The sequence below is a fragment of the Anas acuta genome, chromosome 3 (genome assembly GCF_963932015.1).
Source record: "Anas acuta chromosome 3, bAnaAcu1.1, whole genome shotgun sequence".
In the NCBI taxonomy this organism is placed as follows: domain Eukaryota; kingdom Metazoa; phylum Chordata; class Aves; order Anseriformes; family Anatidae; genus Anas; species Anas acuta.
This window is the reverse complement of record NC_088981.1, coordinates 66,762,224-66,776,801: the sequence shown is the minus strand read 5'-3', so window position 1 is coordinate 66,776,801 and position 14,578 is coordinate 66,762,224. Positions and strand designations below refer to the sequence as shown.

At 42.9% G+C, this 14,578-nt stretch overlaps 1 protein-coding gene across 5 annotated transcripts in view; it reads right to left on the bottom strand.

The window, feature by feature from the left end:
- The window catches only part of CEP85L (centrosomal protein 85 like), a 150,056-nt gene that overhangs the window by 28,891 nt on the left and 106,587 nt on the right, over window positions 1-14,578 (bottom strand). For all 5 annotated transcript variants that reach the window (XM_068677612.1, XM_068677613.1, XM_068677611.1 and 2 more), the window contains one exon: window positions 2,840-2,961. In XM_068677612.1, the coding sequence (XP_068533713.1) occupies window positions 2,840-2,961 (122 nt within the window). The remainder of the gene's footprint in view (window positions 1-2,839; window positions 2,962-14,578) is intronic.

Genomic DNA, 14,578 nt, shown 5'->3' with positions numbered 1-14,578 from the left:
CAGCCTCTCCTCATGAGAGAGATGCTCCAGTCCCCTCATCATCTTTGTAGCCCTCTGCTGGACTCGCTCCAGGAGCTCCATGTCCCTCTTGTACTGGGGAGCCCAGAACTGGACACAAGACTGCAGCTGTGGCCTCACCAGGGCTGAGTAGAGGATCACTCCCTCAGCCTGTTGGCAGCACTCTTCCTGATGTACCCCAGGATCCCGTTGGCCTTCTTGGCCACAAGGGCCCATTGCTGGCTCATGGTCAGCCTGCTGTCCACCAGGAACCCCAGGTCTCTCTCTGCAGAGCCACTCTCCAGCAGGTCAGCCTCCACCTGTACTGCTGCTTGGGGTTATTCCTCCCCAGGTACAGGACCCTGCACTTGCCTTTGTTGTATTTCATGAGGTTCCTCTCCACCCAGCTCTCCAGCCTATCCAGGTCCCTCTGAATGGCAGCACAACCCTCTGGTGTCTCAGCCACTCCTTCCAGTTTTGTGCTATCAGCAAACCTGCTGAGGGTGCACTCCGTCCCTTCATCCAGGTCATTGATGAGTAAGTTGAACAAGACTGGACCCAGCAGGGACCCCTGGGGACACTGCTAGCTACAGGCCTCCAACTGGACTCTGTGCCACTGAGCACAACCCTCAGCAGACCTAGGTTGGGTCCCAAACATCATCTTGATTCTCAGTGCAATGCCTCGTGTCTACCCTGGTAAAATACAGATAGCCTCGAAAAAAGATATTACTCATACATAAGTATTGTTAATACTCCATCTAATAATAAATATAAACACTAACACTTTATAATGGTTCTCTGCTTCTAGGATTTTGGACAACAAGTATGTACTATTTGCTCCATGAGCAAAAACATCAATATTTTTTTTTGGCATAGAAGACAGTATTTCTTTATAAAAAAAAAAAAGAAAATCTTTTGCAAAATCCTTCCAAACATGCAATATCATTTTGTACTAACTTTAAATAACATAAATGATCTATTTGAAATTATTTTATTTCATTTTTAAATCATAAATTTTAAGGCTTTTTTTTGCCCAAATGCAGGCTCAATATTTAAAAGAACACTTTCCCTGCGGTGCACTATTATACTGCATTATTGCAATTTACATTGTGCTTAACTGTAACTCCTAGTGTCTACTTAAAGCAAATGACTGCAATATCACTAAGTGGTCTTTGTTCACGTCAGTAGCTTTCAGAGCATATTTTGCCTTTTCAGCTGAATGGAAAGGAATCACCTCAACTGACTTCTCTCTTAAATCCAGAGAGAACCATATTCACTATCTCAGAGTCATTCAGAAGTATGTTTAGTACAAAAAAAGAACAAATGCAATGCCATGGGATGTCAAAAAATAGCTTTTCTTCCTCAGGATGGACTGTATCAAGTAACATTAGCAGGTAACTAGGTTGCAAACTGTCACTTCAGTAAAATGAAACTTCACCCTTGACTATAAATCCGTTTTCAGTGTGAGAAGAATAATGTGAACTGACATTTTAGTTGCCACTGTCTAACAAGCCTTCACGTATAGTGTAGGTGTTCAGCAGAGGCACCAAAGCCAGCCCCTGGCCATCACGCACGAAGTCCTTACAGATGCTGGTGACAGCCTGGGCACTGAAAGGAGTGTTGCATGTTACACAGCATTACTATCGGGGAAGCTGATGCTGGCCATCACCGCAGTGACAGCAGAGGCACTGGTCAGATTGCTGGGGGCAGAAACATCGTAAACCACTGCAGCTCCTTCTTCTGTTCCAACAGAGGAAGGAACAGGCTGTGCATAATTCTGCTGCCAAAGAAAATCGTGCCGAAGCTGTCTATCTCCACCCATTAAGGGAGAGTAACTACCAGATGAAGTATGAAAACATTCATCATGGATGCCTGACATTCCTGTGATTAGCACACACCTGCTTTACACAGTTCTCCTCAGGCTGAGGAGCAAAGAAGCAATAAGAGGGCAAAACTATTTCAAGATCAGAACAACCACTCCTCTTTCAGCCACGAGCCAAGAGTTTATTATTAAAACACAGACTAAGCCAAATGATAATTGTATCAAATATAAAAATGCCCTTCCTAAATGTCCTGCATCCAAACTGCAGCTCCTGATGACATCTGCTAATTTAGTGTAAGCTTCATTAAGCTCAAGCCCTTTCATAAAAGCACGTTTTCCTCATTAAGGCTTCATTTCATCATTAAGTTAGAACTTCAAGAATTCCAGAAATTACTTCAACTATACTAGAATCTTAAAGCAGTGAGCTGCTGCCAAGGCCTATCTCAGACTGATGCCAATTTCAATTAGAAACAATGTATTTCTTGACATACTGAATTTAGTATTTTATTATCTACACAATTTGTATGAGCATTTAAATAGGATTTTACCACTCCATGTTTCTGCAAAGACCAAGTTCTCAAAGCTTTACCAGCTGGTTTCAAATATACTGCATTTCTCTGCTGGTCATGGAGAAGAAAATGAGTTCAATGCAGCTTACTACTTGACATGTTGCATCACCCCCAAGACCCGTTCACAAGCAGAAAAATGTCTGATACAAACACGAAGATGTGTAAGAAGCTAGGCTGGGCAGGCTGACAGCAGGACTGGCTGTTGGTCCTGCTCTCTCTTTTCCACTGCAAAAGCATCAGACCCCTAAGTACATTCCCAAATCAGTAAAAGACTTTCAGCAAGTGGCCTGTCTTCTCTCCTGGCAAGGTCTAGGTACCACATATTTTGTGTATAAATATTTGCTGGACTGAAACCTAACAACTTTACTGAAAAGGCAGCTCTCCTGAAAGTCAGTTTCTACACCATAGCTTTTATGTCATCTAACAGATGCAGCAGGAGCAGCTTACTCACCGATCGATCACGATCTCTCTCTGTCTTAGCAGCCCCTCTTTAATTTTCATTAGAGATTCCCAGTTGCTGAAGTCCTGATAGCTGGTAGTTGGGTAACTCTGACGAGATGTTCCAGTTGGAACCTGCATAAAACATTTCTATCATTAGCCTCCAAAACAGTAAAAGTAGAAAATCTCCTAGATATCAGGGAATTTACAAAGTAGTCTGTTGTTTCAGAAACGTAACAATGCTTTGTAATTTTTTCGGATTTGCTTTATAGGAAAAAAAAATGGATTTATAAGGACTTTAACAAACTTCATCAGTGATTTAAACACCATTTTATCATGTCTGTACTAATGAATTCACAGCTCTGAAAGCAGTTTGAGATGAAAAGCTCATTTAGAATTTAAACACTTATTAAGGCAACAAACTTCTTTACTTATTAATGCAAACAACACAAAATGTTCATATCCTGCTGCAATTATTCAAGTACTAGAAATGAGAGAGCTTCACACTGACTGATAACTTGCAGATAATGCTTACCATTCCTTTCACAACTCCCACCTGGAACTCTGGCATACAAATACCTCTATAAGCATGTACATTTGGAATACAGAATATGGAAATACAATTCTGGTTAAATTCTAACTGTTCCCAAGAATAAAAATTTTGTATAGTAACAGATTTCAGGCTTGCCATTAATTTTCACAAAGGCCAGACTGCACATCTCACCACAAACCAATCTGAAGGCAACAGCCATGCTGAATAGGAGCCAACATCATGGTTTAGAATCAGAGAATCACAGAATCATTCAGGTTGGAAAAGACCTCCAAGATCATCTGGTCCAACCCTACTACCAATGTCACCCATTAAACCATGTCCCTAGAAGAAGAGTAAACAACTAACATTAAGACCAAAACATAGCATCAGTTATTAAAATCAGGTATGTAATATTCAAGTACTGTGCATTTCTTGTCAAAGCTCTACTGAACGGAGAGGAATCACTGCCTAAACCTCAGAACCACTACATGCTGAAGTCATGAACTGAGAGACATCCATGGTCTCTTCTCTATGCTGAAAGAGTATTTTTCCCCATTCCGTCTAGGTCAGTTCAATCCCTAACTTGCCTGTTGATAAAATCAACTTGAAAAGGCAGAAACACATTTTCTCTCATTAAATTTATAACTTAAAACTCTAGAAAACTAGATATGAGATCAACTAGTTAAAGAATCTTTTAAGACTGTCAAAAGAAGGAAATCCCAACGAGTCCAATTGGTCTGCTCCACAGAATACTTCCTTTGCTTAACAAACCGGATAGATGCAGTAGTATAATTAGTTAGGAATGATTAAAAAAAAAAAAAAAAAAAAAGAAACCAATCTACCCCACGCCCCCCCCAAACTACACATTTAACATCAATTATTGAGAAAAATAAAAATAATAAACAGCTAATGGAATACTATCAGTCATTTGCAAACAATGGAAAAAAAAAATCAACACGCACATCCAGAATCCAGCCCGTAGATGGTTTAGGGTTGATCATGTACCTTGCTGGACAATATTAAGCATTATATATTATTGAAAAGGCAATGTTGACATGAAAAACAGTTCCTTTTCATAGAATCATTTTGAGGAAAAGTAAAATGTGAAATATTATTAAAATCAAATTTTACCCTGAAGCGGTTCACTGGTTGCTATGATTGCCATTTCTTGCCCTATGCCCATTCATGATTGCATTCCCCAAGCAATGAAAACCACTGAAGACATTTGGAAATTCTCTTAAATATCGTGCCTAAAAAAGGCGCCTCATACAACTGCTTACTGGAGTACATTCTATGTTTGAAAATGATGTGGGAATAAAACCTGTCACATCTGCCATTTCTACTGAGTCCATTAAACCTATGCTTGCTTCTTAGGGAAACTAAGAAGATGGTACTGTACTCTACTGCGAGGTGGGGAAAGGAAAAGCCAAGTGCTGCATGGATTAAGATCTACTACAGATGTGTTAACCAAGTTGTGACTCCTCCTGTAAGTAAAACACATGCATAATCTTTACAGATCTACAAATCTCAAATTAATTTTGTCGGCATTGCTGAAACCAGACCAGAGAACTTCAAAGGAGTCTTCAGTTCTTACAGAATACCTTAGGATGGCTACATATTGTTCTGTCTGACAGCTGTACTCGTGACTGGTTGAATTAATAGTCACCAGCACAATACCACTCCAGGGAAAGCCTCTCTTAGTCACACATGCCATGTCCTGCAGTATAAAGTGACAACATCACTAACTATCACTGTACTTCGTGTCATCAAAATTCTTCCTTTGCTTCATCCCGCCATAGCTAATTGTTTTATATAGCCACCTCAGCAGCACTGGGTACAGTAAAAAAGAATGAAAGAGTCCTAAACAGCTGGATTAGATCTTTGTTCTACTTTCCCTACTTCCCTGAGCCAGAAATTCCATCTCTACCCCAAAAAAAATCAACAACCCACACAAGAGTTTGACGTGATAAACAGAAGATCTATGGCGTTAAAAAGCCAAATCATCCCATTCACTGAGAAAGCTAAATTTTGTCTCTTAAGACTGAACAATAAAAACAAATCTTCTTCGGAAAAGCAACTAAGAGGAGATACAGAGTGGATGAGACTCAAAACAGCTATATAAATATGAACCCGTCATAACTGAAAATATTTTGGAAGCCACCCATGGTTTCCCTAGCAAAATTTGTCACAGAAAGCACATTGCCTATGTGCTAGGTTTAAGTAAACTCAACAGTTTGCACTACGATTATGAAGAAAGCCTTCAACGTCCGTACAATAAATGACTACACAAGAAGTCAATGAAATACTAAGGCTGCTGAAAAGCAAGGCAACGAAGTTAATAACAGAGTAATATTTTGTCAATCACATGCTCCTAAGTTCCTAAAAAGTCTAATACATACGGCCTCCTTAGCTGCTGATCAAGCTGTTTTGCCTTTGGAATATATCTGATCTTATGGAGCACATGCCAGCTGGGTATACATGTACTATGACACGTAAAACATTATTTTACGTTATCTCTATTGCCCGTGTGCTTCAAGTCATCACTCTGAACAGACGAAAACAACAACAAAAGATCTGTTTCTGTTATCACGTTTCAGCAATTAAAAAAAAAAAAAAAGAAAGAGCTAAAAATACTTCTTAGCACTGCCCAGAATAACAAGACACTTTACTCATTTGTGGGCGCGTGGTGTTGACCATTCCAGACTTTTTGGATGCCTCGAATGGTGCGGAACACACAGGTGGTCCGCTTACATGCGAGTGTTTTGTCTCTTAAGGAAATCAAACCAAGTAACGAGGCAAGATAAGTTTTTAGGATTCGTATACAGCAAGCCACCCACAATCAACTTGAATCCTTCACAATCACAGAAAAAAACACAAACACAAAAAAAGAACTAGCTTGAAACAGACGGCGTTCTTTTCCATCTGCACCATCTACCCTAGAAAATACAACTATTTTTGTCGACTGGCACCTCTTCCAAGCGTATCAAGCTTGGACTAAGAACATCTGCTCTGCTAAAGCAGTATCCTCTGCACAGCAGCGTCCAAAGGCCCTCACTAGGCTGTTTTTTTGACGAGGTCCTGGCCTTGACTTTCATGACTTGGCAGGCCTTCAAGTCACTGCTGAGACTCAGCTGGTTGCTGGGAAAAAAATAAAATAAAATAAAATAAAAAGGCTTTGCTGTGCTAGCCTACACTCAAGTATTTGTTTCTGAACACACATTGCTGACCGATTCCATCATGTTCCTTAACAGTGGGAAAATAACTTTTCTCTGGACAAGAGGATAGCAACATTTGGATAATTTAGGCCAGTAACGGCTGGGATTTTAATTGCACTAATTACAATTATCTCCTCCAGACATGCCTGTGGCTTCTGCCTGTAACCACTCAGCGTCTCAGCCCCTGGAGCAGCACAGCACCCCCGCCCCACCTAGTAACAGTAACACGGCCTATCGCAGAGGAGAGCTGGAATCCGAAAATGTAAAAATGTCAGCTAATGGTAAAAAAAAAAAAAAAAAAAAAAAAAAAAAAAAGTGGATTTTAAAGATTTTTTCTGAAAGCTGCAGTTGAAATAATTTAGTACTGTCTATACTACGTCAGTAAAGCTTTCACGGGCCACTACTAACAGCCAAAGAGAGCCAGAATTTCAGCTAAGCGAACGATCCCTTTTGGGCAAAGGCCACTCTGCAGGGCCCTGTCTTCTCTCGGCAAATTTCACAGGCATTCCCTGTTCAGGAGACAGATAATTGTGGGCATCCAGAGGTAACCACCACAAAGAATGGGTGCAACCAAAGTCACCAGACAGCAAGTGGCTCCTGCCGTGGGCTGTGCCTCGGGGCTGCCCCTGTGATGGGGAAGGGATCCGATCTGCAAAGCCTGCGCGGTGGTCGCTGATGAGCTCCCAGCCAGAGCAAGGGCAGAAGGATTCACCCATCCCTTCCTCCCCACCCAGACCTCTTCCCAGCATCAGGCTAGTGCTTCGGCACACAGCGTTAGTTCAGGCAGTCCTGCAAGGTCATCGTCTTCTTGCCAGCACAGCAAGGCAGGGCTTGGGACCTTCACACAGCAGAAATGAGATGAGGCTGCAACAGTCGAGTCAGCCCTGAAATCACTTTAAAGCAAAGCAAGGAGTATTTCTGCAAGGAATCACGTCTACAGAAAGATGCTGTGCCTGGCCGAAAGGCACTAGAAGAAACAGCCACAAAAACAAACAGACTCCCGGACGGGTAAAAACAAGGCCACGGTCTGAATTAAGCAACCCTGACTTGTGGTGTCCGTATTTCACCACCACCTACTTGCTGCTCCTCTCTGCTCCATCGTTGCCATTTAGGGGAGGCAGTGGTTCTGCTCGGCCGAATGCAATCCGTAAAACTCTTGGCAGGAGCACCTTGGCTGCATCACGTCCTGCTATTCTGCCACAAGTCTGGAGCAGTCGTGGGGGAGAGAGAACATCTGATCGCGCCCTTGCACCCTTGCTCCATCAGTGAGGTGTTCCTTGGGGAATTTTTAATGAGGAGAAGTAGATAATTGAAGTCAAAATTGAAACATTAAATTGAGGCACTGAGAGATGCGGATGTATCAGAGAGAGGTCAGCATCACACCACCAGGAAGCAGTGAAATACAACATGAAAGAAGTACCAAAAATCAGGAAAGCTTGGGAAAAAAAATCTGAAACATACTCTATAGAGATATGTAAACTGCAAAGTAATGAGTACTAGAGGACTACAGACCTACAGGGAGAATAGACCTGCCAGGAGTTCACAGTTTAACCTGCCTGAAAACAAGCTGCATGCAAGTCTGGGCTGCCTACACACGGTATGTTGGGTCACAGAGAAAGGGGGAGAGGGAAGGAATACAACAGTGACTTTAAATAGCTCTGGCATAAACCCAGCTGGAAAAACATGTTCAGTCCCGGGCATCACAGCACCAGAAAGTCACTGAAATAGTAGAACATGTTCAAAGAAGAGCAAGCCTAATATTAGGAAGCTAAGAAAAACTGATTTATGAATAAAGAGCTAAATGCCATGGACATGGGCTGAAGAGACAGCAAATGCTTTGCTTCCCAAGCTGAGAGTATGTATATGACCGGGACTGGTGGAATGAAATTTGGAATAAGAGTACCAGGCAAATACAGAATGAATGAAATTGGGGATAAGAGTGTCAGGAGAATAAAGAATAAGCTAAAAGAGATACGGATTAGTAGCTAAAGCATCTCACCAGCAGCTGAAAGAAGATGCAAATTTTAAGAGCTACAGTGAATAAAATTTCAGAACCAAAGGGCAAGCCCTCCCTTACTTAATAACCCATCAGGACAACGGCAGTGAGGTATCAGCCTCACAGGCTGAAAAGATTAAAACTCGTTTAAAAAGGGGCTGATTTTACATGCACGTAGCCCCAGTTGAGCTGCATGGATTTCACACGCGGGAGTGCCGAAGAACAGGCAGCCGGCACGACGGATGCACCAACTGGTATCACCATGTGCAGGAGGCTAACGGGATGTTGCTCATTTGGAGTCTCAAAATTGGCTCAGCAATACATGGCCTTGTCCCACAGCAGGCAGGGAGGAGCCTCTGCACCGCTGCAGTTTCTGCAGGGCCTCTCCCAGCGCCCTGGGCTGTGGCTGCTGACCTGCCCCAGGCGGGCGCTGACCCCCGCGGCCGTCCCCTGGCATGGGAGCTCACAGCGAGTCGCTGGGAAGCTGAGCCAGAGGGAAACAACCACCATGGCCAGGGATGCAGATCACCACGGAGGAAAAAAAAAAATAATAAAAAAAAAAATGTAGATCTGCTCCTGCTGGCATGGCACGGAGGCACGGGAGGCCAACTGCAGTGACGGCCACTGCCTGACCAGGAGGTTTCGCTCCCTCTAGCACCTGCAGGGGTATGAGGCAAAAGCCTCCAGCAGCAAACGAGGCAACTGAAATATCAGCTAGGAGGGCTGGGCAGGATCCCCGCAGGTACCCACTGCTGCCTGCAGGAGGGTCTGGCTGCAAGGTGCAGGCACGTGGCCGTCCCCACCAGCCCTCATCTCGGCCACCTTCAGCTACCACCGCGCTCATCAGAGCACGGGGCACCCTCTGCCGCCCGTCTCGCCATCAGCCCTGGCACATCCCTGGCTTTTATGCGCTGCTACAGCATTCCTTCGCGCTCCGCACAACGCCAATATTATTTTTGTCAGAAATCCTTTCCATTTATATTCTGGCAAACGTTACGAACACAAAACACTTCGAGGTGCCACTTAGCGTGACGTTAAAAGCAGCAGCGCCTGGAATTTTCCACTGATAACAATTGGGTCTTTCCTAAGTATAGAAGCACTTGTTTTATTAAGTGTGCGTGTTATCTTCCCATTACATTTAAATTCAAATGTTCTCTACTAAAAAAAAAATAAATCAGGAGATGAAAGGGAGCTTCTAGAAGGAAAACAACCAGGATATTTATTTTTTTTCCCACTTTTTTTTTTTTTTTTTAAATTTGGTCTTAAAATTTTCTGTGAATCAGTAAAATGAAGTTAAATTCCATTTCCTTGGTTTCCCATTCTGACCTGGAGAGCAGCATGACCAAAAAGTGACTATGGTTAATCAAAGGGTAAAACAAAACGCCCCTTGCTTTAAGTGCTGTGCGAATGTAGGGCACGCGTTTTTCTCTGCGAGATTTTACAGGCTGGATGAATACGGCAGAAATAGATTAGAAAAAAAAAAAAAAGAAAAAGAATAGCTGGGAAGAAAATGTAAGTCATGAATCCATTGTGAATGGAAACATCCCTGGAAGTACAGTATCTCGGACACTTGCACTTGGACATCCTCGACCAACTTCTGATCACTTATAAAAACCTTTTTGTCACATATACATTGCTGATATCTACAAATATCAGCTTCTGAAGGGCCTGTGTTAATTGTTCATTCATTATTATTATTCCTGCTCACTGCTAAAGAAGAGGGGATGCAGAAGTGACCTAGAAAGAAGCAAAAAGGCTTCCCTTTTTGCCAGCCTTCAGGCACCAGTCCTGCACAGAAACGGATGGGAGCCCTTTTGTGACAAGAGACTGATTAAAAGGGTGTGTAACTTGGGCAAATATTAGGGAGAAAAAAAGCATACCTGCTGTGCAGTAATTGGAAAAGAAAATTTAAAAGACCGTAAGAAGCAGACAGCACCAGATTCTCTGGACAAGACGTGCAAAGACCTCAAACGAGAGGTGTCCTCCCCTCAAGTTAATGTGAAGCAGGAATAGGCATTTGGGAAAAACTGATCCTTGGCAAATCCTTCACCAATGGTGCCCATTTGTCAGATGGAAGATCTTCAGGGTGTTAGCCTCCAGACCAGAAAGCCGGGCCTCTCTTCTGCACTGTTTGTTTCAGCTTTGCTGTCTTTCAAAGAGACATTAACCATGGATTTAACATTCATCAGATTTCGCAGAGGTTAAACACAAACAAAAAAAAAAATCCCACAAAAATAAAGCATAAACGCTCAAAATATTTATATGAAAACAAAACCAAGTATTCACACAAACTCACACACACACAAAATATTTAAAAATAGCAATCCAGAGCTGGTCTCAATGGGCACTCGTGCAAAGAACGAGGTGCAGCCTTTCAGGTTTGGCAGATGCAGCGCCTGTACCTGTTGTGACTGACGGCACACGGGGAAGGAACGATCAGGTAGTGGCACCCTGCCTTCTGCTCCCTCTTACGTGGATAAACCTGAACAGTTAAGGAGAAACAACCTCCAAAAGATCCCTGCAAAACCCACTCCTGTTGTTCTCCAACTCTCATTACCATGAACAAAGATTAAGGGAAGAAAGACAAGGATGTTTTATAAGCAACAGCTTGTGGGGGATTTAGCAAAGTCACCTTGGATTTAGTGCAGTCACCTTACCGGGGATGAGAAGATAAAAACAAGTTCTCCAAAGATACAGGCTGGTGCAAAGTTAATAAGATGTACGGATTTGGGAGCTCTGCAGTACAGAACTCCTTTACTTTTAATGGTGACTACCTTAAAAAGCTTCAGCAGATGTAAAAATTAGAGGCATACTCAGAGTTTCTGCCACCACTGTAGGAACTCTTGCTTGGAGGAACTGTGCGTGGTTCAGCCAGCAAACCAAGCAGCACAGCAGGCGGATCTACTGCGAGAAGATCTCCATTGCTCAGGGGCATCGTCCTACTCCCATCCCCGTACAGTACACATACGTCATTATGCAACCAGAAATGACACGTAATTTTGAAAAATCAGCTTAAAAAAAATGCAAACAACAAAAAACACATGGAAACACCACCTATCTTATTTGTTAGGGGTTTTGTTTTTCCCCACAGATTTTAGAGGGAATTACAGAGGCTTTGTCCTCCAGAAAGGTCAGGTCCTGGCATCTCAGAAGTCAGGAATTTGAAGATTCTGGCCTGAAACTCCTGCGGCACTGACAAACACAGGAAACGCAGCCAGTTTCATGCAGGAGCGTCTGTGAAATGTGGAACCACACAAGCACAGAAGGTACTCACGTAGCTTGTGCGTGGGATTTTTAAACTGTTTGGCTTCGGTCCAAATTATGAACCTTTTCCACTTGAGTTTATGAGGGGTACTTGAAATGCACTTGTCTCCTACAGAAGCAGCGGGATGATGTAAGTGTGCATCCCAACATCCGTGTCAGTGTGTGAAGGTGTTTTCCGTCTTCAGGAGATAAATGCATGGGGACGGGTGGGGGAAAGCCCTAGAACCCGAGTACCATAAGCAGAAATAGAGCAGAGAAAGATCACACTAAAAATAAATAGCACTTCCATCACCAGCAACCAGCACGTCCCACTTGGAGGTCCTCAAGGTATCTTAAAAAGAAAACCCTCAGAGTCTCATTCTACAGAAAGGACACTGAGATAAAAGCTAAGACAATTTTTTCACGGCTCGCCAAGAAGTACCAAAACACAGCAGATTCTCTAGTGTGGAAAACAATTTTTTTTAAAATAAAATACTGGTTTTACTGATACAAATAAAGACTATTCCTGCCTAAAAGAAACCCTACCACCCACTGAATGAATTACGTGATTGAATTAGAAAGAAAAACAAGATTTGATCCACCCTGAACATTCCTGGAGCCAAAATGAAGACAAAGTTGCATCTTCTGGTTCAGAGGCTCTGAATACATTTCCCAAAATGCTGAAAATATTGCACCACACAGCAGCCTGAAGCATCTCTCCTGGTGATCTTTCTGTGTCCAATACAGGGAGAATGAAAGGGAAAACACCTCCCAGTGTAGAGATGAGACCACTCTGCTACAAGTGGGGCATCTGCAGCAAACCCTTCCCAATATATTAACAGCACATCACTAACTCCAAGCATTGGGAAGGAACTAAGAGCTGGTTCAAAGCTGTACGTGCACCTCTTCATCCAGTTTCTCTGTGATTCAGGCTCAAAATAGCTGTCTTACAGTCTTGGAAGACATCAAAGGAAACATCCTCAAATCAGTAACGTAGCTGGGATTCAAAATCATTGTTCTCCAATTTCTAGTCCTCTTTATTTCCATTAAGCTACACCCTGCCCCTTTGTCAAACTCAAAAGTTTGTTTTAATTCTCCGTGTACTTCTCTGCACCGTCATTACTGAGGCATTTCAGAGGAATGGAAATCTGCAAAATCCTGCGTGGGTGGGAAGAAGCACCAGGAAGCCCAAGTGCTCGGTGGGGAACTCAGGAGCCCCTCCATACTTCTGCTTCTGTGGTCTTGATTAAATCCTAAGTACTTCTCTACTTAATAAATGAAAATGTTAAATCATGAAAATAAAACCCATGCATACGCCCTGATAACAGGTACCAGCACAGTCACAGATACCAGCACTACAGGCACACAGTGAAAAAGTCACGTTCAATATTTAAGCAGTTTTTCAGCTATACAACCCTGGAAGCATATTCAAAGACCATTTTGACAGTGAATTATTCCCCTTTTTTCCTTTCCCTTCCCTTAGCAACTTTGTTCATACTCTGTTCACAGTGGCAGCTGAAATATTAAACTAATTAAATTACATGCTATGGCCTTAATCCATACACTTCTTGATCTACACAGCAGTTACTGCAGTCGGAACAATTTCAAGTTTAATGTAAACACTGTGGTTTATCACAAGAATATACCGAACTGTAAATATACACTGGTCTCTTCTTTCAAAAATAGTACCAGAGTAACCCCAAATAACATGGATTAGGCAACTGTATTTTAGCTCAGGATGTTTGTCTAGAAGGTGGCAACATTCATGTTTCAGATCAAAATGCCTTGGTTTAATTTGCATTTCTTAATTTATAGAGGAGCACTGCCTTTTCTACCAAGTCCCCATAAAGGACCAAATTCATTTTCCATAGAGGCCACGAGAAAGCAAAGAGTTTCTACTGTAAGAAAAGAGTCATAAATGAAGGAAGAAAAGTGCTCTGCATCATCTTGGTGGCCGGACAGATACAGCCAAAAGGACCTGCAGGACTGTGCATGACAAGATTTCCACGCTCCGGTGAGTAAGAGCAGAATTTCCATCAGGAAGCAGCTGCCCGCGACAAAATACGCAGCCGAAAAATATTTTTAAGATGGGGAAAATCTGTTCTTTCAACTCATACGTGGTCTGAACTGGAGGAGTAGGACAATGTTTTTATTTTGGCACATCGTACAATGGAACGAAGAAAAACATGAAGATCTTTTTTCCCTTCAAATTCTAAAGTAGTAAGTTTGGGATCTGAATTTTTGGGTGGTATGAGAGAAACCAGAGCAATTAGGCTAGGCTTTTAATATATAGCTGCTCTCAAAAAGAAAAAAAAAAGGGTGGGCAAGGACATAGACGAGGCAGGTGAACACACAGCTGAGGCCACTGGCCCACGAGCTCCCCCCCACGCTACATGGGGGTGGTTCCTGCAGTAGCCTCACCAGAGGATCCCTCAGCTCCCAAATGCTGCCGGCAAGTCCTTCGCTCAGGCAGAGCTCGTGTTTGTGTTCGGACAAGCTGCAGGTGACGACACACAGCAGCTGAGGCTCAACCCCAGCCGCTTCTCCTCCGTCCTGCGGTTGCTGTTCGCATGGAGATAATCCAGCAGCACCACTTGGCAACTGGAACACGGTCTTCCAACCTTATCTCTCCTTCATGTGCCTTTGTCCCGCCGCTCGTCCATCACTCATAGCATGTCAAGTGACACAGCTAATCTCTGTGCTTCCTAGAACAGTTTATCTCAAAGACACTCAACACAGTTTCTTAGGTATAAGGATCTCAGCGCA